This window comes from Botryllus schlosseri, chromosome 2 (assembly GCF_051294905.1).
Source record: "Botryllus schlosseri isolate E-star chromosome 2, Bs_hap1, whole genome shotgun sequence".
Taxonomy (NCBI): Eukaryota; Metazoa; Chordata; class Ascidiacea; order Stolidobranchia; family Styelidae; genus Botryllus; species Botryllus schlosseri.
Window position 1 is genome coordinate 6,191,347 of NC_137237.1, and position 27,428 is coordinate 6,218,774.

At 39.9% G+C, this 27,428-nt stretch overlaps 2 protein-coding genes and 1 long non-coding RNA gene across 3 annotated transcripts in view; 2 read left to right on the forward strand and 1 right to left on the reverse strand.

Moving 5' to 3' along the window:
* Positions 1-27,428, forward strand: part of LOC145433173 (uncharacterized) — a 165,919-nt gene that overhangs the window by 97,304 nt on the left and 41,187 nt on the right. The window lies entirely within an intron of this gene.
* On the forward strand, positions 1,181-15,782 carry LOC145459695 (uncharacterized). Its single transcript, XM_080338256.1, has 6 exons — positions 1,181-1,357; positions 2,153-2,242; positions 6,085-6,228; positions 6,349-6,471; positions 6,832-7,026; positions 15,574-15,782. Exons 1-6 carry the CDS (start codon positions 1,255-1,257, stop codon positions 15,780-15,782), a joined length of 864 nt encoding a protein of 287 aa, XP_080194382.1. The 5' UTR covers positions 1,181-1,254.
* Positions 19,929-26,813, reverse strand: LOC145433182 (uncharacterized). Its single transcript, XR_013913060.1, has 7 exons — positions 26,588-26,813; positions 25,941-26,068; positions 25,000-25,117; positions 24,159-24,253; positions 22,457-22,573; positions 22,139-22,245; positions 19,929-20,169 (listed from the first exon to the last, which is right to left on the reverse strand). It is a non-coding gene; the product is annotated as an uncharacterized LOC145433182 (long non-coding RNA).

Genomic DNA, 27,428 nt, shown 5'->3' on the forward strand with positions numbered 1-27,428 from the left:
AGACGTAATACGAATGAAATGAGCCGCACGAAAAACACCTGGCAATAGCGATACCTGATCATCTCCAAAATGAATGATTCGAAAACGAGTGATCGTACAAACTGCGTGGTTTAGCAAGTCAGCTCATACTTGTCGCTCGCATATTGTCATCGGAGACGGCTTGATCTTAAAGTCAAATCGAACATGTTTCCATGCCTAATGTTGCCCCTCGAAGTTCTGAATCTCTTCAAAAGTTGATGTTTCATCAATTTTATCAATCGACAAGCCTTCAACATCTTGCATCTTGAAATTAAGGTATAAAATTTGAATATAGTCTGCAGACCGGCAGAGAAGTCGTCGCGGACCGGCGGTTGAGAACCACTGTACTAGACATTTACCAGCAACTGGTAAGCAAGGCTCTAGTGCAGGGGTGTCAAACATACGGCCCGCCAGACGATTTCGTCCGGCCCACGGATAAATTCTGAGTAAATGGGGAAATTCTTGTATTATCCAGCACAGTTTTAACAAATTTTTAGGTTTTAGTAAGAAATACTTCCGTTGAATAATCGTTGGAGATAACAAATGTTGAGTTAAGTTAATAGGCCACATTATAATAACCATACGACAGCGGTAATATGGTTTCACTCCAGTCACCGTTAGGAATCAAATTACTGAGTTTAACACCCAATTCCGAAAAGTAGTTCTTCTCAGAATCGAAAAGGCCAATGCGAAACCGTTATGTGCAGGCTACATTGAGAATAAATTCGTCACAAAAGTATGATTCAAATGTTGTCGCACCTCTGTATCAGTTTTTACGCAAAAGGTTGCTGGTATTCACATAAACCCGAATCGCGAAATAATACTGATGAACCATATTACAACGTGCGCAGATATTAGAGTTAAATCTCTTGTGGACCGGACCGGACATGACGACATATTGGAGATTAGAGTATAATAAGGCAAAGTACATGATTATATAGTTCGTATCTATCAATTTCAAAACATTTTCTGAAAGACGCTGTTTGGCCTTATCACTACCAAAAGGGAAACATCGCATTGACAATATTGGCATTGGCTATCCCTTCCGATTCAATGCCCTATTCACACAAATCATAATGAATAATTATACCGTTCCTTTTCTTTTCTACGAACTAATAAAGGTAGGCACACCCCAACCCTCTTCACGAGACTCGAACCGCGTCGAAGGACTAATAAATACATAACTAGGCCATAAGAATATTATAAAGATAGACGTGTGGTAAGGGAATACAAAATATGAAGTTGTTGATTTTGCTAGCGATTATTTCCGGCTATTTCGTGGTTCCGTCAACTTCGCAAGCCACATGTACCGTATGCGACTGGGGAATGATTGGGTTGAGTAAGTTATATTTCGATTTGTATTTTATTTATTCAATGTGCTTAGCAGTGAAAAGCTTTTATATATATTAACATAAACGAGAATTTTTCTCCAGGGACACAGTTATATGAACGCTCAGTATGTGTTATAAGATGCTGTGTATGAATCTGAAAGGGGAGTGATGCCTACGGGAATCTTTCAACTCATTTTGCTGAACGTTAGATAGACGCAATAGTGTTTGTCAAATTATTTTTAACACATTTTTATGTAATTAAAACGATAATCCCTTGGGAGTCAAAACAGATATACGGAGATAAAGGGTCATGAACTCATATTGGCATGGTCACATTGCCGAGTATTGTGAAAAAAAATATATACATTCATTATTTTAGTAGATTTTCATTACAAAACCCAGGAATATCTAGATATCCCTGACAAAGCCATACAGGGCTGACTAAACTAAAATTGTAAGAACAATTTCAAGTCATCGGTGTCGATGAATGCATCGTGTTTTTTATCCTTCAATTCTGTATATGTCCGCGACACGATTTCAAAATTAATAATCACTTGGTTTTCGACAATCTGCGGTATTGCGGATCGGAGGATTTTGCTGAAGTAGCAGTGAAATTGTCACATGATAAGGAATATGTTATATGCTATACCTTCCGACCACTTATTGGCGAATTTGAAGTAGCCTATATGTTTTTAAACAAGATAAAGCCCTATACACAGTATCCAATGGATACTATCCATTCATTTGATATGTGGTATCATTCCCAGAACTATATTTTCATCCTTTATTTTGCTATGTTGCAGGTGACGGATCTACTGTATTGAAACGTTTCGCAGACGACGAAGCCAGTGCCAACACCGCATGGGATAATATGATATCGTTTGGTTTAACCGGTAAGGTATCCACCCTTTACTCCCAAAAATCGGTGGACTTCAACTATTTTTCGAATGGCGTAGCACTTCTAGGATAGTTGGTGAATATTCATAATCAGATTTATAAGAAGCACTCGAATAGAGCCAATTGAAAATATGTAGTAACGATAACCCGTGTTTGTATATGAATACAAGCAAGAACTGACCAAAAGGTATTTGTAACATCAGAGTGTAAGTGCACTCAGGACGGCATTTTTTTTATAATAATGGCGTGGCGTCAAGAATATACATAATCACGTTTTGAAATATATGACGTCAAGTTGGGAATTTAGACGGGTATTGACGCTTTTACCCTTAGTGGTCCTCGATGTAGTTTTAGGGCAGTAGTCGCGAACCTATGACTCGCCAGCCATATATGGCTCTTTCGGGTATAAAATATGGCGCTTTGACAAATTTTGTTCTCAATTTAGCAATATCGCGGCAATTTGTTAGTAAATTTTCATGACGGCCAGAATAATTATTTTCGTGGTAGCATAAACAATAAATACTTCCTTGAATGGGGAAGACAGTAGAGTATCCAGCGTCAGGGGCTCATACCACCTTTCAAAATTCAAGTTGTTGCTGTTGCCACCGGCGACTAATACCACTCGGGCATTCGATCTACCCGCCTTCGCGCGCCTCGAAATCTTGGATTGTACGAAACCTTGATTGATCAGAGAGAATAGCAGACAAGGCGACGCTTCTAAGACAATGCAGTTTTCAAATACACATTGTCTTTCTGATCGACGCCGAGAAATAAACTGCCTTGGAAGTGACATTCACAATTACAAATTCAAATTCAAAACACCGTCATGGCTATCTATGTTCTTGTTTGGTAAGCTTTCTAGCACCGCCGTAAAAATGTAGGTATGTAGCGCAACGTGAAGTTACGCCGAATGCTTCAGAAGTCGATCAATAGTTAGATTTTCGGAATCTGCGCGACAATTACATATGATTAATATCAGTGATTATATCAGTTCTAAGCTATTTACGATGAGTTGCGCTATCATAGGTCAGGCTTGGCCCGTCTGTGCCTCATCTGTGCCTCACCTCTCCTTTCGCACTATATTCTCAATTCAATTAAATTTATGCTAGTAATTTCATCATTTCAATACACCACAAGACTGCGATACAATGAAAGATAGGAAAGTATCAAAACGACTTGCAGCAGTCTTCGAAATCAGACACCCACCTGGCCTAGACGAGATAATAAAGGAGGTATGCACACTGAATGAAAAGTAAAAGAAGACAATATAAAAGGACCGGCGATTTTCGGAATAAAAAAGTTCAAAATCAAGTCATCCATAAACATCGATAGAAAATACCAAATCATTGAAGGTTTCACAATTTTCCTTCACTTATCCATGACGGCATGTGAAGCACCGCCTCACTTGCCTCCCCTTACCCACGTCACTGACCTATCACACCCTGCAATGTGAAAGGACTGCATGTGACGGCTCCACCTACGCATGGTGGGCAGAAAAATATGGCGCACACTACAAGTCCCATATATTAGTGCTGCCCATACGTCAGGACTTTTCTACTGTGACGCAATATTTGATTGACATGTATGGCTCTTTGGAAGTTACAATTGAAAATATTGGGCCAATATGGCTCTTCGGTCGAAAAAGGTTCCCGACCCCGGATTTAAGGGGTCCGCCAAAGAGCAATACGTCGTCAAGAAACTACAAAACCAAATTATCCTTTGAGAATAGCTTAAATAGAGTTATCCTTGATGTGATTTCCTTCCTACAAAACTCGAAGGGGTCCGCGATCAAATAAATTTAAGAACCCCTGTAGTATAGTGTTATGTTAAAACCAGGGCCGCGGAGTCGGTAAACTTTACCACCGACTCCGGCTCCGACTCCGACTCCACACATTTTCAATATACCGACTCCGACTCCGACTCCGGAGTCTTTAAACGTACCGACTCCGACTCCGACTCCGACCCCTGGGTCTTTAAACGTACCGACTCCGACTCTACCATGATTATCAATTTACTTCGAAAATTATAAGCCACATTGTCGGTTTAATGACTATCATACAACCATTAAACATATGCAAACATATGATTAACGGTGGCATGCTAAATTGTTTCATTGCGGCACAGCTCGAATTATCCACTATGCAGTTAACATGAAAGAAAAATTTGCTAAATATCCTTCTATGTTCAAGTTTTTATAACATGAACTCTCTAATATCCTGAAATGTATGAATCATTCAAATATGGCAGATATCCCATCCTGTATAATAAAAATGTAGATAAAAAATCCAAGTGTAGCTCTTGTGTATGAGTCAGCAACTAATAAAGAGATTGAACTTACTAATTTTGTCATTGCACACTATCCTGATTACAAGCACACACACTCTTACTACTAGTGGAATTTAGTTAAGTAGTCAAAGACCATAATAGCCTATGTCTAGTCTACAGATACTTAATCAAGTATTCAAGTATTGGGACTTGCAGTCTCTCTTAATCATTTGTTCGACCCAAGCAGCTAAGCTACACTATAAATATTTTTTATTTTGTCAAGTGGGAAGCATAGTTTGGTCATATTTACATCATTTTTACAATTTTACAAAACCAGCCGATGCATTTGCTCTGTCACAGTATCAGGGTATAATTCCAAAAATTGCATCAATTTTGACTGCATCGCGAAAACGCATATTGCGATTTTCTTCCCCTGTGCAACTGAGTTGTAATGTCTAATTTTATCTATATCAGGGGTGGGCAACTTTTTCGGCCAAAGGGACACATGAGATTTACGAACCATTGCGCGGGCAACTGGAATGCTGATAACCTTTTTTTAGTCGTCCGATAGGAGCGAACCGAATTAGGTAACATTGCAAACAAGACTTATATTAATACGCTCTAAAATTGATACCAATATGTCATGCAACTGTGCATCGCAATCAGGCCCTGGTCGCCCGAAGCGCGGATTTTTTTTGCAAGATAATGACTGAATTATATCAATAAATATGTTGCTAACATACATTGGGGGGTAGCATCTGTATACCACTGGGCTCATTTGGCAAGGACAGGATTATTCGACGTTTAGACATAGCAAAATCGACGGTATCAGTGAACATGCCCCTATCATTTTGTGCAAATGTATGTCGACGATCTCGCTACGAGTGCACAAGCGAAGTCGCATGTTGGACAACACGTTATCTCCTAATTGCGAATATAGTTAGACTCAATTCTGTGAATAATATGTATTTATAATTTTCAGAAGGGGGCTCAAATACTGAATGCAAGAAATCTAGTGACAATGAATCATGCGAAGTAACGAGAAAAATTTCAAGAAAATCTGCTATAAAATATGCTACTTTATGGTCATATACGCCTTGATACGTCAATACGTCAGAACTGCTGTTTTAGTCATCATCAAATTTCGGGGTCATGCTAATCAAATTTTGGTTGGCGTTGCAATTGTAGCTGATGTCATAAATAATTTCGAGAATTACCTCGCAGGCCACACCTAACCTTCTCATGGGCCAAGTTTGGCCTGCGTGCCATGGCTGGCCGCACCTGATCTGTATGGTTATTAATAACAGTGATTGGTGATACATAAAAATTCTATTGAAAATTCTTTGAAAGCAAATGTTTTCATGATAGAGAAGTTGGAGTCGTATTCGGAGTCGAAGTCAGGGTCATTCTCACAAACTCCGATTCCGACTCCGGTTAGTATTCTCCCCACGACTCCGACTCCGACTCCAGCTATTATAGTTTTCACGACTCCGACTCCGACTCCACCGACTCCGACTCCGACTCCACAGCCCTGGTTAAAACACTTTGTTAATCCGCAGTTTTTTTATACCAGCTGTGACAGCGGACGAAGCTTGCAATGCTCACAACGCGTGCGGGGACAATTCAACTTGCACAAGTCGCACGACCAACTATTTCCTATGTGAATGCGATTTATCTTTCTCCCCAAAGAGAACGAGCAATGAGTTCAATTGCGCGGGTATGTCTATAGAATTGAAGGTTCCCCATCGAAATGAATAAGGAACTGGTATTTGATTTAAGACTGAGGGCCTGCGACCTATGTAAAGCAGGTTATTAATCAATTATATCTTTGAAGTAGACACTGACGAATGTGACTTGGCCACGCATAATTGCTCCAGCAACGCAACATGCAACAACAAAAGTCCGGGTTTCGATTGTACGTGTAACACTGGGTACACCGGGAATGGAACTTACTGCGAAGGTAAGCTGAGGTGACATGGGCCATAACTTATTATGGCTATCAAAGTACACTTTATAGAATCCTCGTCTTTAGGGCACGTCAGGCGAGTCTTTGCTGATATAATAATTACTACAATAATACTAAAAATTGCCCAAGCAAACTGGCACATGTAAAGTGATTGGTATTATTCCACAAAAAGCCGATGGAAGACTGTAATTCAATCTTCCCCAAACAGAACGAGCGTGAACTTCAATTGTGCGGGTATGTCAATAGAATTGTATGTTCTCTCTCAAAATGAACAAGGAACTGTTCATTGGTTTGAACCTGAGGGCCTGAGACCTTCGTAGAGCAGGATACTAATAAATTATATCTGTGATGTAGACACTGACGAATGTGACTTGGCCACGCATAATTGCTCCAACAACGCCACATGCTACAACACAAGTCCTGGTTTCGATTGTACGTGTAACACTGGGTACACAGCGAATGGAACTTCTTGCGAAGGTAAGCTGAGCAGAGCCGGACCATCATTTATCATGATTTTAGTATCTATTAACTGCACTATACAGTATCCTCGTATTTAATGCAAGTCGGATGAGGATTTACTCATATATAATATTATTTATTGTAATAATACTAAAAATTACTTGTAAACTGGTACATGTGAATGCACCTATACATCATCTGGTAATATTCCACAAAATGCCGGTGAAAGATTGCAATTCCTGTTTGATTTTGGCATATTCATCAAAAGGTAATACCAGATGAATATTTGTCAACTCTCAACGCATCGTTTAGGCCGGGCTGTGGAGTCAGTAGATTTTACCACCGACTCCGGACATTTCCATTATATCAACTCCTGATCCGACTCCGACTCCACACATTTTCTATATACCGACTCCAAATCCGACTCCGACTCCGACTCCAACTGCATTACCAATTTCCTCCGAAAATGATGTGCCACGGCGACGGTTAAATGACCATCACCATATCATATAACCATTAAACATATGCAAACATACGATTAATGATGGGATGCGAAATTGTTTCATTGTGGCACAGAATTATTCATTATGCAATTAACATGGAAGAATGCCTTTCTGAATATCCTTCCCTTTTATTTTCTATGTTTTTATACCGTACGCTCTGATTCCTTAATATGTTTGAATCATTCAACGATGACATAGATCCAATCCTGTATCATTCATATGTAGATATAACAATCGAATTGTAGCTTTTGTGTATGAGTCAGCAACTAATGCAGAGATTTAGCTTACTAATTTTCTCATTACATACTATACTGATTACAAGCACACACAAACTCACTACTAGAAAACATTGGTCAGAAACGAAATTTAGAAAACAGTCTAATAGCTTATGTCTCTCCATGCACTTAGTGAAGTATTCAAGGTCTAGGACTTGCAGTCTTTCTCAATAATTTGTTCGACCCAAGCAGCTGAGCTACACTGCAAATATTTTTTTAAATTTTGTCAAGTGGGAAGCAGCGTTTGGTTCTATTTAATTCAATTGAACAATTTTACAAAACCACACGATGTATTTAATTTGTCACATTATCATGGTATAATTCCAAATATTTAATCAATTTGTGACTGCATCGCGAAGATGCTTATTGCGATTTTCTTCCTTTGTGCCAGTGGTTCTCAAATGGGCTTCCGCGGACCCCAGGGATCCGTGAAGCATTTCCAGAGGGTCCGCGAAGCCTCTAAATTTGTAAAATGAATGAAAACCCACTTTTTATATTTTTTCAATTATGAAAAGCATGAGCCAGTTTCGTTTCATAATAACTAAATCGTTAGGACTCACATCATTGACATGGTCGTCTGAGATGAAATATCCGACTGTGCAAACTCATGTTAATTGTCAAATTGCCAATTACTTGCTGATGCAACATGTTGCTGTTTAGAGTTGTTTTGTTTAGTTTTGTGAAAAAATGACATGTCGGAGATGCGATTTGGAGTTGTCAGTCTCAGCAAATTAGGTAACTGTCGTTTGAAATATAAATTTCTGAATTTTTTTCCGAATCCGTCCCAATGAAGGAATTGATTACTCGCCTCGAAATCCATTTTCTTCTGTTATATAACCACTACATAACTTCAACATGAGATGACAGATAGAAATGAATATAGGCTGGACGTGATATGTTCATTGAAATCTCACACCAAAAGCTGTCGTCGGACGCGTTACGCGTTAATATTACATTCGCCACCAATATATATTTGTGGAAATGAATTGTCGGCACTAATCAATATCAAATCGAAGACGTTGATTTTCATACAGCTGGAAAATTCCCTTCGAAATAATAAAAATCTACCCAATTTTTACATATAGTGTGATGTTATTTTCACGAAAAGTCATTTTGTGGCTGTTTATCACTAGTCTACATTCACAATTTGCACAAGACAGTTGACGGTTGACAGTTGAGGGGGTCCGCGGGAGTGAGTCACAGTCCAAACAGGGTCCGCGAAGACAAAAAGGTTGAGAACAACCACTGCTTTATGGCACTGAATTGCAATTTGCAAATAATGTCCAATATTATCAATGTCGGTAATAATCAAACGTTGGGTAATCGTGATTAGTAATCGTAATCGATTGCGACGAATACAGCATTTTCAAGTAATCGTAATCGCAATCGATTACATTCGAAAAAAATCCAAAGTCATCGAAATCGTAATCGAATATTTCACACATCTAATCGATTTCTTTGTGAAAGAACGATTTCTTTTCATTTGTGCAAGGATTATAATGACATGGACTGAACAGCGAACATACTTGAACAATGAAAAGGGCGATGGTTATACCAGGTTACTGATGGCAGAAACGTCGGATTATCAGATTCAACTGCCCATTTTTATGTCACAAGTATTGGCTTTGCTCGTCATTGCGCAACGAATTATCCACACGTAGTGAATGGATATTCGATGTACATGTAATTGTGTGATTGTATGAAGACCAGCCATGCCTTATATCAGATTATCAATACACTCAGAAGCCATTACCTCGCAGCAGGATAATAATCATAAATTTGCCTGGTTTCAAATAGTAACGCATGTATTGATGTTTGGTTATGCTAAGTTAAATTCAGTTTGACTGTTGCTGCTTGAGGAGCAGTAGGCCTATTTACGTTCACTGAACAAAGATTTGAAATTTTGGACTCGTCAAATTGAAGATGACAATTTCCACATCGAAGAATTAAATATTAATCGCTGCTGATATAGATCATAACGGAGCCGTTATTTGCCGTCACTCGTAACGGCAGTTCACAATATCTGAATTTTATGCCGAATTTTAAGTCCACTTTATCTTATTTTCATATGGCCCTACTTGAAACGGGCACCAATCGTTATTTCGCAATTCTTTACCTAACATTTGAATCTGCCGCCATAGCTAGCCGCTTGTATACACCCTGCTAGCGTGGATTGCAGCAAGAATCAGGACCGAAACAGTACTTTGTACCCAAAATGCTAGTCTCGGGCCCCTACAGATGATAAATCAAACTTCCGGCGAACGAAGTCCCCTTGCCTCCCCCTTTACAACCGGGTTTTTAGTCACAACTGGAAGACACGTTGTGATGCGATGTGGATCCGCTGTGTATTTGCTTTCCAGTCGTGCCAAGCGCAAGAAATATTTCAAGTTCATGACTGAATTTCGTCTATAGCAGGGCTCTTCAACCGGGTGTTTGGTACACCCTGGGGTGTACCAAAATTTTCAAAGGGTGTACCACTCAGATGGGGTGTACTGGGGTGTACTAGACCCGCATTTGAATGGCCCAATGACTAGCTATCACAATAAATAGGCAAGTTTATACCTCAGAACATGTTGACCGACTGTGCAATATAGCACAATGTTCACACCAGCTGTACGCAGCTTGTAAATTACATTCCTTTTGTGATATCATAAGCAAATGGTCTACTCATCATTAAAATGTTGGTAATGCATCGATTTTGAGAAACACTGTGCTAGGTGGTAGTACGGTAAGTTGGAGCCTTGATTGGTATTTAGCATTCCCAATACGTTACAGGCGGCTTGTTCATCCATATTTCAACAGGCCAGAGGTAGAATCCTGCAGGGGTACGGTCGCATGCAGCCGTTAAACTAGGGATCGCCAACTCAAAACGGGTCTCGGGCAGTGTTGGGATCAAGTCACTGCCTTCGAGTCACGAGTCATTTCGAGTCATTGCACATTTTGACTCGAGTCAAGTCAAGTCAATCGATTTTCGAAGGTGACTCGAGTCAAGTCGAGTCACTCGATTTTTGGAGGTGACTCGAGTCAAGTCGAGTCAAGTCAAGTCAAGTCACGAGTCAAGTCACAATTCAAGTCAAAAGTCGCCTTTTCGAAGTATGAGGCATGGTTACGTCATTGCATTTTGCATGCTGTCTAAAATACAGATTGAGTGGTCATTGATTTTGAACCGATGAACGAATACAGAGTTAAATATACACGCAAGAAGCCGCTATATCGCTCACACATGCGTAGAACTGCTAAACTACGTAATTGCATAGCCTCAGTTTATAGTCACCAGCCAAAATAGAGAATAGAGAATCGAATTGATAAGATGTAATACATTACCCATTTACAAATTGATATGATACAATTCGAGCCTGCGCCAATGGCCGAGGACTATATAGACTATATTCGAATTCAATTTCAATAAAACAAGAGGTTTGGTTAGGTAAGAACAGAGAACAGAAATAGACATTTTGCTATTAAATTACTGTATTAACCTAGTTTACGACAACGTAAGCTGTAAGCGTCGATCAATTCGTTTGTGGTCAATTTATTTGTGAGAGAACAATGGAGGCTCAGTAAAACGCACGATCATTGAATGATTGGTCGCTCTCACGGGTTACACCAGCGTTTTGCGAACAATCCGAATGTATGCTAGATACAATGATTTTTATCGACACCGATTACTTGATGACTTGAAATTGACTCGTGAATTTTGCTCCGAGTCACGAGTCAATCCTCATTTTTGATACGCCGAGTCAAGTCAAGTCAAGTCATTTTAGCAAAGTGACTCGAGTCAAGTCAAGTCATACGAAAAAGGTGACTCGAGTCTGAATCGAGTCAAGTCATGACTCGAGTCATCCCAACACTGGTCTCGGGCCACTTTTAAAATTTCATGGCGGCCGCGGGCCGCATTTATTCAATATCGATATCAAATAGCCCATACAGCTAATCAACGACGTTTTAAACCCTAAAGTGATTACAACGCTATGTTATCTAACATAGGCGATGGGCAACGGGCATAGCTACCACAAAAGCAGTAATATTTTATCAAAGCAATAAAAATACAACAAAAATCTCGATTAATAATTTCCTTTTATTCTGAACAATGAGCTGTGCACGATACATGACGACGTTTTTCAGCGACTAGGGAATCGATATTGAGGCTAGCGAGAGGAGTAAAAAGACTGTCTCCATGCACGTAAAGCTTGATTTTATGGCGAGGCCATAAGCACATTGTCTAAGCGCCCATCGGTCTTGGCAGTGTTTGGGCCATTGCACGTCAAGGCAATATGCCCATGCCCATTGCCCAATGCCCATTCATATCAGCTGTTCTCCTTCGACGGAATGCTGTTGTCATCGCCGTTTTAGTTAGTGAGGAATAGTGATGTTGGACAAATGAGAATGCTTTTCGTAGCATTCTTCCGAAATCTCAAATCAAGTCGCGGGCCGCAAAATATGACCTCGCGGGCCGCATGCGGCGCTCGAACGCCGTGTTGGTGACCCCTGCGTTAAGCAATAGTTATGCGGCCCTCCACACATGATGCACCTCATAAAGAAATACCCAGTCGGAATCGTATGCGTCTCACGAATGAAGGTTTTTCGGCTACGTTTGGGAAATTCCAATATATATTTAGAATATGCCTATACAATCCTGATGGGTCGTAAAAAATAACAGCATGCAACAAAGTGATTAATAAAATCGAAAGATGCATCATCAATAAGTTTTTGCCAAAACTTTTCGAAGACAACCCCTCCATCAACTCTACCAGTTAATCTGCCACGTGGGCTAAGAACGGATAAATCTTTGACAGTAATATACGAAACAACCAATAGTATCGACGAAATTATTTTCACGGTAGAAAAGTAGTCCAGATAACATTTCCTAGCATTTATACTCGCGATTTTGGTGCATAAATATAGTAAGCCTCCGGCACAGAAAAACTTTTATACGCATGGTATATCTCAAGAAATCGGTGATGTCACAGAACCCCACAAGGGCTATCCGCCGTGCCAAGTTTCCAGAAGCCAATTTATCGTGAGTATATGACGTCGAGATGCGCCATAACGATTCTCCGCCGGAATGCGGTTGTATACGTATGCTTTATATCTAATCGAAATACGGCCCTGAATAGCGAAAATGTTGAACAGGGAACACCCGTGTAATGTGGTCAGGGGTGCACGAGTTTCGAGTATACATTAAACGGGTGCACCAAGACGAAAGAGGTTAAAGAGCACTGGTCTGTAGGCTAATATTGTTGATTCCATGTATTACTATTCATTTTTTTATCCTCTCTCAGTCCCATCGTCCGATATACTAGTCAGGCTGGAGGATGTGGTGTCTTAGAAAATTTCGGGCACGCAATTCATAATTATAACATCTTCGAACCGGCCCAATTCGTGACCTTCCGTTTGCTATATAGTCAAGAGATATTGGGGTCGACCAAACGTATCAGACTATAAGAAAACTGAAGCAAATCTTTTGTGAGACGGACACACAAATTGTCATTTCTTCACGGGCGCATTTTCCTCCGTGGGTGCCCTGGGTGGCATTTGTATTGTGGTGCTCAGGTTGGGAGGACAGGATTATTCATCGCGCCCATCCAGCGCGGTCATTGAAAATGGATACGTACACAAAGTAATGGCCGGCACCGAAATGCCCATTTTTATGAATTATGCTGAGTTTTTCTTGAAGAGGAGAGGTATGCATTTCGAAATCAAGAAATTTGGCGACATTAAATCGCAAAGAAAATTTTCAACTCAAATAAATCTCTCAAAAATAGTCTCTAATTTATGTTGATTTACGAAATAACTTTTTGTACCTTCGAGTTTGCTCACCACTGTGTTGGGAGGCTTGGTTACGGCCCTTGCAAGAATGCAAATAGTTGGGTGCAAGAAATCGTCACCTATAAAGTTGAGCAATGCGTATATTCTGACGTAAACAGCAAATGACGTCACGCGTCTCATTTATGCGTGCTAAAAAGAGACTCCGACTCTATTAGGCGAAAAATTGCCAAACTCCGACTCCGACTCCACAGCCCTGGTTTAGGGACAAGCAAATTTCAAGTTATGTTCAAGAGTTTCTTGGCGGTACAGAACTTCAGTATACAATTGAATGGTATATTCATATTGAAATGAACCCGAATAGTTTCGGCTGACACTCGTCAGGGGTAATCGTCAGCGACTAGTAGAGAATTGGAAAGAGCATCGTATATCAACAATCGTATCACAAAATATGACGTCACCAGCATGAAACTTCGAATGAGAGAGCGTATGACGATTACCCTTGACGAGTGTCAGCCGAAAATATTCGAGTAATAAGTACGTTGAATGGACATTGATGGACACGTGACACGGCATGCGACTTGTTTTCTGAACCGAACGCCCGAACGAGGGCGAAATTATCGAATGGAAACATGGAATGGAAACGACCGACATTTTGCCTTCGCTCTGCTTCGCTGAGGCTGGATTCGCGATCATGTCGTGGCAGCGACTGTGTGATTTCTGGCCATCCCATAGCTGGCGTCTGGAGAGCAGAATTTAATAAGACTGGTCTTGATCGAAAGGTAGTGTCGCACTGATTCCGAAAATACAAATTAAAATATGATTAAGCTATGTCTTATAGAAGCCTAGAAGTGGGCCGTGCTGCTGGTACGGTATAAAAATGAAGAATATCGATATTCAGTATAAATTGTTTGTATTTCGAAATGAATGTGGACAGGACATGCTCTATTACTGTCGGATAGCCAGCGAAATATTGTTCCAAAAATTGTGTCCAGCATATTTGATGGAGCGACGATCATTTTTGTCTACCATATGGTAGTTCAGGAGCGGGCAACATACGGCCCGCGGGCCGGATCCGGCCCGCAAAATGGTTTTGTGCGGCCCGTGGACTGTTTTCCGTCTTCCATGATAATGTGGCCCGCGGCACCAGTCTGCCGAGATCCCCCATTACTTGCTTACTAGATCCAATTTTAGTGACTGTATGTTATTATATACGTGTATGCGCAGCGTGCGAGAGTGGAGCTTACGCGTAAGTTCGTCCCAGCCAGAAGACTTGCATTATCGGCATTTACCATGTACTCAACTATAATGTCGTTTGTGGTAGTCATGGTGTTTGTCGACTACAATGGTCATTTACACAAGGCTGATATTTCTTATTTTTGCTTCCGCAACTGCCGACATATAGCACGGCACACTTCTAGGCTTGTAAGCAATGTTTCCTCTATGCTCCGCACGTGCGCAAATGCGCAGTGCTGTCACGGTCTTTGCGCTCAGAAAATATTCTGCTTTTTGCTACCGAAAGGAGTTATTAGTTCAGGTAGGGTTGATTTTGAGTTTTTTTGAAGCCGTCGTCGTCGCCGTGGGTAGAGGCAATCCCACCAATGACGCCTAGACGGGGGAGAGATCTATCGTAATGCATTGGGATTCTTACCAAAGCATATTACGTTTTGATATATTGGGCCACAAGAATTCCAAATGAATCCACAACATAAATGATATAGGGTGCCTTAAAATGGTAATTTTATTGTCTGATTCGCTGCCTTCGGCAGCTCAACACGGTGGCAACATTTTGACCGCCTTCGGCGCGCGTAACTTATGTAGGTGATAAACGAGCACAGCATACAACCTCGGAAGGGTACGTGGGTGGGAAAAGGTTAGGGACCACTGCGTTAGTTGACTAAAGCTCTCTGAAAATGACTGTTGAACCTCTTGTCATCTACAATATTAGGATAGGAGGCCTTCCACATCAGATTTGATCCATAAGATCTCAGAATACAGAGTAAATGCCAGATAAATGCCCTAATGAACGTACCCTCAATATCTTGCAATTCTTGTTGGATACATTACACTCACCGCATAATTGCCAATCACAGACATCGACGAATGCGCTTCGGATCCGTGCGGCACCAACGCCAACTGCACCAACTCAAAAGGAAGCTTCACCTGCACATGCAATACCGGATATTCAGGAGACGGATTCACTTGCGAACGTGCGTCCAGTTACACTTTTTACTCTGTAATCCGGGGGTCGGCAACCCCCGGCACGCGTATCATTTGTGGCACCCGGGATGATTTTGCATGACACGCCAAAGGCTTTGACGCACACAACATCTTATTACCGTGTTTGTTGCAAAACGTTTAACGTAAGTTTTCAAAATGGAAAAAGCTCGTAAACGACTCAAAATTATTTTGTAAACCAACATAAAATAGAGTTGTTGGGCCGCTAAATTATATTCACTTTGAACATTTTTTTTGCGCTTCGCGCGATTTACTTGGACCTATTTTCTTGACTGTCATGTGGGAAACCTTATATCGTATGAAACCCTATCGATGCTTTAGTCCAGTACTTCCCAACCGGTGGGTTGCAAAGTTATTTCGGGTGGGTCACGAATAATTTTAAAATTTTACAGTTTCCTAAACAATATTCCAGGTAACTTAACTTCTGCCTATTACAAGTTCTTATCCTCTAAAATAAGTTATTTTCGCGCCCAGGCGCCGCGTTCTCGTGCTAACAATATAATTCGTGAGTCAGATTTTCGTGGCATGTCATCTTGATTGTAGCGCAAAATTGGACAGTTTGTTATGGTGTAGGGATGGTGTGAACGTGAGGTTCACGTTCGTGTTCTGTGTGTGAACCTCGGAAAATTTGAGGTTCGCGTTCACAACAGAACCTTGGTAGGTTCTGCACTGTGAACCTTTTTCATATATTGCAATTTTCACTTCATTATAACATCTTTGGTTCAAATTTATTGACTTTCAACTGCGGGCCACTATATGCATGGGGCTGGCAGCGCAACACTAAACGTGCATGCCCCTGGCAATCTCAAAAATTTACTTGTATTGTTACAAAAGTTTGCCCGAAATATCCAGCCTTCCGTTTGTGCATATTTAGTGTCTCTGTGCTGTGAGCTTGACCCGCAATCACATGGCATCAAGAGCGAAATACACTGTATTTTGTCAGCAAATGATCCTTATCCAACCAATCAATGAGATTGATATAGTCTTCTGATGTAAAAATCTAGCAGGCGTACGGGGTCAATCTCGACTACATATGTATACTGTATCATAAAAACCAAATTCGTGCGACTGGGGTGTTGGCTATACTGCTGTATAACTTGTTAATCGGTAGCAAGTAGGCTATAGAAACCCATTTTACACTCTGCTCAATATCCATGGGGCAATACTCAGACGCCGAATACATTGTCCGATCAGGTCGCAATTGTTGGCAAAGCGACGCAAGATACTGATTTTATGGGAATAATATATCATTTGATTGCCCCTGTTGATACATTTGGCGACGTTTCAAACGTTAATATGTACTTAAGTACTGAGCTATTATGTGGCCCCGAGTCGTCGCTCGGTATCGTGTACAGTAGATTAATATAGGCAATCACCCAATTAAAATATGGGGTTTAAATTAGCAACATGACGCCACGTGACGTCATGAGGTTCACGTTCGTGTTCACACAGAACGTTTCAAAAAGGTTCACGTTCACACGAACCTGAACCTTTCAGAGGTTCACACCATCCCTATTATGGTGTAATGTTAAGCCTGAGAATTGGAATTAATTGCTTTTTCCTCCAAAGGCTTTGCGTACGTTGATCGGGAAATGCAGCAATCCAGCTCGATTTGCTGTTATAATGAGCAAACAATTGCCACGACGCAAGCTACTCAGAACCCGATTGCGTTCAACGTAAAATATACGCGCTTTCTCGTTTGTAATAATCTGTTACGTGTAATAATTCTTGTCTGCTTCATACACTAGTATTCCTGAATTTTCTCCCTACTCGGTATCCAGTTTAACTCGTTACTCTACGACGCATTGTGCGTGGAGAGATAGCGTTGTGATTCGCAGCTGCAACACCAATTGGTTGCGGATTCGAGTAAGGCCGAGGCTGACTCCATTACCCATCCCAAGTGTTGGATGTTTATCTGTAGGCTGCTACTCGCCATCTCATCAGCGTAAACGTTGTCGTAAAAAGATGCGAGTGCTACAAGTCGGCAGCTGCGGAATCAAAATATAGAATACGAGCCTGGTGTAAATGGCTATCGCAGTCGAAAAACACCACGAATACCACAAACAACAACGGCGCATTGTGCGATGATTCACGATTTCATCCGTTTTGTCATATCTCATGGTGGGTCGCAAAATGAAATGTGGATGAAAAATGGGTCGCGAACTGAAAAATATTTGGAAGCACTACTTCAGTCTATAGGAGTGGGTACTGTGAAGCACGTGGGAGCGCGACTATTTTATGAAGTGGAATGTCAGCGCTATTGTATCGTGTATATCCGTGCATGTCCACGCCAACTACTATACATTCATGCCTACATTTCTCAGAGGCGGAATATACATAGAGTTTTAGTACTTTTACAAATAGATTAATTCGATACTCCGCATTTAGGCTTATCTTTATTCTAAATTGCTTGCTACGATGTCCCACGCTGGCTACATAAATGCAAATGTACTCGGTATTACATGTGGATCTGCGGTGGCAGAATAACAGTATGACAGTATCTGTCTTCGGCGACAAATTAAATCATTTTTGAAGTTTTGCATTTGAATCCTTGAAATTTATGTCGCAGCAATATCAAATCCATATATTGCCATGACATATCACTGGCCCAGTTGACCAAGTACGACTATTGATATACAAAATTCAATTTCATTGCAGACACGCCAACGCAAGATATCGCTCCACCGATTATTGGGGCCGTGCTGGCATTCGTCATCATCGTTCTATTAGCCCTTCTCGTCTGTGTGCTGGTCAGAAAGCGCAGAACGTCAAAGGATAAGCACGACTCGTCCCACGTCTACATGGACGCTATTGGAGTCCAACCACCAGCGCATTAAACCGATTTTCGATTCCAAATGTTTAGGACTCAAGTCAAATTCCTTAGCTAATCATTTCCAATAGAGAACACAGTGACGATGAGATGGAAAACTGTCAGTACGCGCTGAACTGTTTGAGTCATTTGACCCGAATCGGATTGATCTGAAAAACTACCGCACGGACACCTCATTTATTTCTTGATTAATAACTTCCGTTATGCAATAGTTGGCGTACTGCCGCAGCAAAAATGTATTGTGCTTTACACCCGTATAATTTATTCCGCCGTGCCATAAAGTATTCCTCTAAATTAGAAACGATGTAGCTAGCTAATCGGCACAGTCTTGAGTCCGCAACCGTAATGAAGATGAACAACCATGCCCGCGCATGTGAATGACTACTGAAATTACGGCGGTGCATATTTTCAATATGATATGCACTCGCTTTGTAAGAATTCTTATCTGCCGAAATACCTTCCGTAGAAATATATTTATCGGCATGTTTTATTCAATGTTCCGTTTTTTCTAAATTCGCAGTTCGGATATAGTGGGCGGAAGCCCCAGAAAGCTGTATCACAGGATTTTGCGGGAGCAAGATGTCACATATCTGATAGACCACATACAGATCAAGGTCAGGACGAGTACTTTGCGGTCGGATTAAATCCAGGGCAGACTGGGCACTTCGAAAACTTGATTGATTCGATACTGAATCGACTATGGGCTTTGGCTCAAGTGGAGTATTGACGACGTCAGAGCAGTATACTATATGATTTGAAGGGCTCTTCAAATATACCTATGAATCATCATAGCCTGCGACCACATGGAACACGATGCCAGTTAGCCTATATCACATTAAGATATTTGAGTGTTTTGCGGTTTTGTGTAAATGTGGATCACTACTTCAGAGAAAAGACGTTTCCGTCGACGTATGTACCTTTATGCTACATATTTTGGATGCTCTGATAAAAATAACCCTGGTTTCAGAGCTTCTAAGGCGGGAAGAAAGTATCGATACTGCGACTCTCATTAATGGGCATTTCGGTGTCGGCCATTACCGCGTCACGACGCACCAAGACGAATGAAGTTTTAGGCCATGTAAAAGATGCGACTCCGATAAGTGTGCCAGAACCATCGACAGTGGCGCCGAGTGTTCCTGTCCCCGCAAGACACACACTCTTAGCGAAAAGAGTGGGTATACTCACCCCAAAAGGTGGTACACGAAAACAGAACTTACGTAACCCTGCGGGTGTATATGACCAGAATCCACCCCATTCCTTGCGGTGTATATCGCATATCTCACCCTAGCCATTAGAATTGATAGGGGCGGAATTTGAATATATCCACCCTACTTGAAATCCTGTATCTTCTGCCAAATGACACACTATTGCATATAAACATTCTTGATTGCAATGCATATATTCGATATCAATTGAACCATATTAACATAAAATGGAAACATAGTTCGTGAAATAACAAAAACAGAGATCCCAGCGACGGAGAAAAAAATTCACTGAAAATACTGCTCGAAGAATATTGCCCCTGTAATATTGGGAAGCCGCCTCCTCCAGGTTTCCGCAAAACACTCTTTGTACAGCGAAGGTTGAGTCACTATCTTCAGCAAGAACTTGTGGCATCATCCTTAAATCAAAATGCATACTCACAACCCAATTAACAGGCACATACGCTATGATAACTTAACGAAGTCCACAAAAATAGAAGCCGTTACCAAGTATATATATTTTCACAGAGTACTTACAAAAAATCAGATGTTTCACTCGATAAGGCATTGCAGTACAGACTGTGGCCCGATACGGTGAACTTACCGCTATAGGAAACATATTCACACACGATCACTGATGTGTGGGCAATTAGGCATCGACAAGATGGAAATTTATGGATAAACCGCATGTACCAGGCAGACTTGGACATTGGGTGGAGACGATGCACACCAAATTTGACTCAATTCCAACCAGTAAAGGCCGTGCAATCTCGAATTGAAATTTTTAATTTATTAGGAAAAAAATGAAAAAAATTTCAAATTTTCCTGTCAACCTCATGAAATTGTTGGGTTGTCTTCAAAGACGATGCAAAACAAATTTGACTATATTCTAACTAGTAGAAGCAGAACTATCTGAGTTTTTCGTTGATAATTCCCATTGAATTGAGGATTATCAACGAAAAACTCAAATAGCTCTGCTTCTTCTAGTTGGAATCCCCATTGGATTGGGGATTATCAATGAAAAACTCAAATAGCTCTGCTTCTACTTTCAATTCAAGATTGCACTGCCTTTACTGGTCGGAATTGAGTCAAATTTGATGTGCAACGTTTTCTTAGACAACCTGATAATTTAGTCACTAAGCGAGTGAGATTTGGAAAAAAGTTTTTTCTTGAACAACCCTACTGTAGAATAGGTGTGTTCAAAAATTACTTTTTCAAATTCTACCGGCTACATGATAAAATTGTTAGGTTACCTAATTGACGCCTGCACACCATATTTGGTTCGATTCCAACCAGTAGCCGCATTGCTACAGAAGAAAGTTTTTTGTTTATTATATGAAAATGAATAAAAAAAGACTTGAAATTTTCTGTTCACCCCATTAAATTGTTAGGTTGTCCATAGAAACAATGCTCAACCGATTTGGCTCAATTCCAACCAGTGGAAGCGGTTGGATTTGAATAAAATAGCATTTACGGGGACCGATTCTTTAATCATTTATTACAATTGTGGCCACCGTAAATACCATTTTATTAAATTCCAAATTTTTCGACATCAATAACTCCGCTTCGGCTGGTTTGAATTGAACCAAATTTGGTGGGCATCGTTTCTATAGACAACCTAACAATTTCCTGGGTAAACAGAAAATTTTGAATTTTTTTCACTCATTTTTAAATGATAAATAAAAAACTTCCTTCTGCAGTAATGCGGCTTCTGGTTGGAATTGAACCATATTTGGTGTGTAGCCTTCGATTCGCTAATCTAATAATTTTATCAAGTAGCCAGTAGAATTTGAGAATAAAATCATTTTAACACCCTTATTGTACAGCGAGCTTGGCTGTTTCGCACTATACAGTTCTGCTGTAGCATTTCCAGGAAAACCAGACATTAAATTAGAAATGAAACTAGGCTATAGAAAGATTTCATACATTCGATTAGAATTGGAATTAGAGCTTAGAAACATTTCACAAATTAGAATAGCTTCATTTAGTATAATTAGACAACTAGAATATCTATAGTTGTCCAAGTTCGGCAACACCGCTTGCATCAGAAATAACTGAATATATTTTGAAGATTCTTTCTGTTAGTAGTGTCATATGCCATTAGTAATTTTATATTAGTCGCAAAGATTCACATCGTAATTTTCAAAGTAGAAACCTCCGAAAAACTGCTTACCATACTTGTCTATTTTTCCGACATTTCGTATTCTACTTCTACTTGACGTAGCTTTGACTTGTACTGGGGACTGTTGCATCTACATAAATTGACGACGGTATTTCTACATCGACTTGAGTAGCAGCGTTGGTAACTTTGACCATCTCTGCTTTGGTTTACCTCATATATGCGACTACGAAAGTTGACATCAGGTGTCGCTAACAAAGTTGTCATACCTGCTGGCTTGATAACGAGTCTTTCAGTTTTCGCATCATACTCTCAAACTCCGTTAGTTCCTGTGATAGAATCTTGCTCTTGCAGCATGCAGTCTTTAAGCAGCATCCTAAATTTTGAAGAAAATCAGAGAAATACATGCATGGACTTGAGTTAAATCTGACTACTTGGTATTAATACAAAACACGAAACGTTTCCTGGTTGGGCAATATTAACTTTCAGAGTGGATTCAAAGCGACCACAGATACTAGTCTGATTATAGAAACCTTGACTTGCCTTATATATGGAAATTAGCAAATTAGCTGGAAGCTAATGATTACCTTGCAATATGTGCTGTTTGATGAAGGTCCATCACTGTTTCGAAGCATACGGTTTTACGGTTCAATGCGACGTCGACTTGGTTGATATCCCCTGACATGATCGTGTATCATAACATCCTAAAATTGAAAAATAACCACGAAGTATAAACGTTTAGTTGGCAATTTGGATTGGATTCTAAACTCCCAAGTCATCTGATATGTGCAATAGGGGTCTTCAAAAATGACTTTTTCTCTCAAATCGTACTGGCTACTTGATAAAATTGTTAGGTTACCTAATTGAAGCCTGCACACCAAATTTGGTTCGATTCCAACCAGTAGCCGCATTGCTACAGGAGAACAAAGTTTTTACTTATCAGGCCTATATGAAAATGAGTAAAAAAAAATTAAAATTTTCTGTTCACCCATTATATTGTTAGGTTTTCTATAGAAAGAATGCTCAACCGATTTGGCTCAATTTCAACCAGTGGAAGCGGAGTTATTGGCGTCGAAAAATTTTGGATTTCAGTAAAATAGTATTTACGGTGACCGATTTTTAAATCATTTATTACAGTTGCGCCCACCGTAAATACTATTTTATTCAAATCCAAAGTTTTCGACATCGATAACTCCGCTTCGGATGGTTTGAATAGAGGCAAATTTGGTGGGCATTGTTTATAGACAACCTAACGGTTGCATGGGTGCACAGAAAATTTTGAATTATTTTTACTCATTTTTATATAATAAATAAATAAACTTTCGTCTCCCGTAGCAATGCGGCTGCTGGTTGGAACCGAACCAAATTTAGTGTGCAAGCTTCAATTAGGTAACCTAACAATTTCATCAAGTAGCCACAAGAATTTGAGAATAAAAAGTCATTTTTGAACACCCCTGCTGTACAGCAAGCTTGGCACGTTTCGCACTATATAGTACTACTGTAGCATTATCAGGAAAATCAGACATTGGATTATAATTGAATTTAGACCATAGAAAGATTTCATAAATTCGATTAGAATTAGAATTAGAGCATAGAAACATTTCACAAATTACAATGGCCTCGATTAGTATATTTAGAGAGAGAGACATGGTATTCTTTTTCGCCTGCACCATCGAGATGCTTTTTGACAACGGACATGCGATACGGCCTTTATAGTAAGGTCATCTAATCTGCACCCCCGTTTTTTTCTCCTCCATGCTATCCGTGATTGCTGAGCGCCTAGCGGGATAGCCGCGAATACCAGTTTTTGAGTCTTTGGTCTGACCCGGCCGGGGATTGAACACGCGACGTACCGATCGAGAAGCCGGACGCACAACCATTACACTATCTCGCTAGAATATCTAGTTGTCCAAGTCTGGCAACACCGCCTATATCAGGATAACTGAATATATTTTTGAAGATTCTGTCTGTTAGTAGTGTCATATGCTATTAGTAACTTTACAATAATCGCGAACATTCATATCGCAATTTTCAAAACAGAAACTTCCGAAAAACTGCTTACCATACTTAACTATTCTTCCGACATTTTGTATTCTGATTCCACTTGACGTAGTTTTGACTTGTATTGGGAAATGTTGTATCTACTTGTAATCGAGTATAAATTGACGGCAGCATTTCTACATCGACTTGAGTAGCAACGCTAGTAACTTTGACAATCTCTGCTCTGGTTTACTTCATATATGCGACTACGAAAGTTGACATCAGGTGTCGTTAACAAAGTTGTAATACCTGCTGTCTTGATAACAATTCTTTCAGTTTTCGCAGCATAGTCCCAAGATTGGTTAATTCCTCTAATGTAATCTTGCTCTTGCTGCGTGCGGTCTCTAAAATTTAGAGAAAATCAGATATAGAAAAATTGATATGAATTTAATATTGATTCAAAACACGTTTGAAACGTTTCCTCCTCAGGCAATATTGACTTTCAGAATGGATTCAAAGGGACCACAGATCAGGATTGTACTGATTCGAGTCATGAATTGACTCGAGTCAGGATTTTCTGATGACTCGACTTAACTCGAGTCATTTGCTCAAAATATGGAAATGACTCGACTCGAGTCAATCAGTGTATTGACTCGACTTGGACTTGAGTCATTGCGCATGACTCGAACCTAGTCATATGACTCAAGATTCAGACGGCGAAGACCTACATTTCTTTGAAATTTCGGAGAATAGTAAAGTAACCTCACTATTTAGATTACGCCTATTGGTACTGGTACTTAAAATTTCGACCAGTGAGGGAAATTAGTATATTTATGAATGCGAACCATTCGATATCACCAAACAGAGTTATAAAAAGTGGATTGAACAAGATTTCAACTGGAAGCTGATCAGTCAACACAATGACTTGGACTCGGATTCGAGTCATAATACCATGACTCAGTGGTCAAAGAAAAATGACTCGACCTGACTCGAGTCAAAACTATATTAGTGAGATTGACTTCTGACTCTGAGCCTCGTGACTTGGTTACAACCCCGCCACAGATACATGTCCAACTGTGTCTTGATTTGAAAACGTTGACTTAAGTCTTATACTTCGAAATTAGCAAATTATCTGGATGATAATGATTACCTTGTAATATAAGCTGTTTGATAACGATCCTTTACTGTTTCGCATCATACGCTTCTACCGTTAAATGCGACGTCGATTTGGTTAAAATTCCCCGATATTTTGCTTGTATAGCAGCATCCTAAAATTGAAAAAATAACCATGAGGCATACGGTAAACATTCAGTTGATAATTTGGGTTGGATTCGAAACGCCCAAGACATCCAAAATGTGTACTGATGTTGTAGCCTTGACTTGCTTTAATGCTTGTTAATAAGCAAGTTAAAATACAATTTTGCAACTCTCCTACGCATAGTATATTACTCACCAATAACATATTTGATTTCACATTCACAGAGTAAGAGTCTGCTACTAATAGCAATCAGTCCTTGAATCTAACAAAAAGCAGATTTGTGCATGTCATGTCATTTGTGTATGTCATATCATGAGTCAAGAAGTGCATATATTATGATTTGTTTATATTGATCAAAAGGACAGTTTGATCAACTTTGGCAAGGCTATGTTTGCCTCTTCATATTGGTCAAAACATTGAAGACCCAGCTAATCCGTGCATTGTTGCACACCCAGTTGACCGCAGTAGTGCGCATTGCTACTCAAGCAATAGATGTAAATTTCTACTCAATGACAAGCATATAGAAGTGACTATGTCAAATCCATGTCAAGCTGCTTTAAATTAAAATAAATATATGAACAGAACTCAGAGAAGTAGTTTCAAAAGAAGTAGTCTAGTTGATGGGTCACATACTCTTAGCAGATAGTCTGAGGGGGGCACTGCAAAATATGTTCAATACTACTGGCAAGCCTGCTCCTAGTCAAGTCTCTCATATTCATAGTGATAGCAATATAGCATTGTCATATTTTCACCCATGTCATAATATCATTAACATTTACTGGCCCCAATTTACGGGGATCGAAAGCTTTCATCATCAAATGTCCATTGCTCACCTCAGATACCATTGCTTCATATTCTTCAGCCCTTTGCTGTTTGTATGTTACACTTGTTTTCTCATGAGCAGAAATCGATAATTTCATTCTTCAAGAGCCCCAAATTTGCGATCTATGCCCATGCAAGTCTGAAGTAGAATAGATAATATGTTTACCTTCCTGCCATAACATAACATATAATGTGTATATAGCTTAGTGATAATAACAGGGTGATAGGCTGATAACATAACCCTGCATAGTCAGTGGTAGGCTACCTTTACACTTAAACAGGTCGTGATGTGCTTTGGTAATCATAATACTTACCTATATAACGACAATCGATTTTTTTTCAATGCACTTACAAACGATGTTGATCGAGCCCAAATTACCGTAGTTTATAATCATAGCTGATGCTGCACCTGTCAACAGTATCTCCATTAGAGCCATTGAGCTACTGTGTCTTGGATATTGGTATCGGTACTGGTGATACAACAATGTATGTGAATTCAATGTATCGTCACTACCGGTACGTTTAAAATTCCAGCTTGCTACATATAATTCTGTTCAGTACAGCTGCAACACTGAGTAACAGGAATCGGATCTGTACCGGAAACGCAACGGAACAAATGTTCTCTACTACTATAGTACCGATACGAAATGTAACTCACCATTCAGATATTTTCAATCTCGAATGAGACTTTCTTCACAGATTCACGACAACTAATACGGTCAGTCGATAGCCAGTCTGGTCTCGTAAGCGCGGAAATACGGCATATAACGAAACATTTTACATAGCTGTAGCGAAACATAGCAGCAGCTGTTCTGGTGACAACGGTTTGTTTGTTCCATTATGATGTCACAATTGACTAACTGATGCAATAACTATATTGCAGTTAAGGATCTTCGGAATATTTGTATGTATACTATAATTGATTTATCAGAAAGGTGGATTTGATAGCTGTGAAGCTGCAGATTACATCATAATAAGCTTAAAAAAGTCTTGCAGTACTAGATTCATCTTCATAGATCGAACCATTGATACGATGCGAAAGCTGTATGCGAATTGTCGTTGTCGGTTAGGCCCCAGAATAAAGGTAAACTACCCCCGGGTTTAAAACCATCATCTTTGATTATAAAGCATCCCAACGGCCTGCCCTAAACCGACTATATGAATATACCGTTATCTTGTAATTGCGATTACAATTAGACTTCTTTTTGTAGATGAAGGTTATTTATTATTTATTTTTGATCGCAGTTTTTACGAGGGTGGTAGTCCCCATATTAATACCAGTATATATGACACTAAATCGCGCGCAGCGCGAAGAAAAATTTCATGTAGCATAATTCTGCCCAAAAATAATCTTGTTTATATTGATTTACGAAAAAATTATGAAGCCTTCGAAATTCCGGACATTTAGGCATATTTTAGAAATTCCTCCCGGACGCATTTTTTGCAGTGAAATTCCGGACATGTCGGGAAATTCCGGACGTATGGTAACCCTAGCTTAG

Coding starts and splice junctions, on each gene's coding strand:
- LOC145459695 (XM_080338256.1), top strand. CDS start 1,255: ATGAAGTTGTTGATTTTGCTAGCGATTATTTCCGGCTATTTCGTGGTT. Junction 6,229..6,348: donor CAATGAGTTCAATTGCGCGG/GTATGTCTATAG, acceptor TCTTTGAAGTAG/ACACTGACGAATGTGACTTG. Junction 7,027..15,573: donor CTGCACTATACAGTATCCTC/GTATTTAATGCA, acceptor TGCCAATCACAG/ACATCGACGAATGCGCTTCG.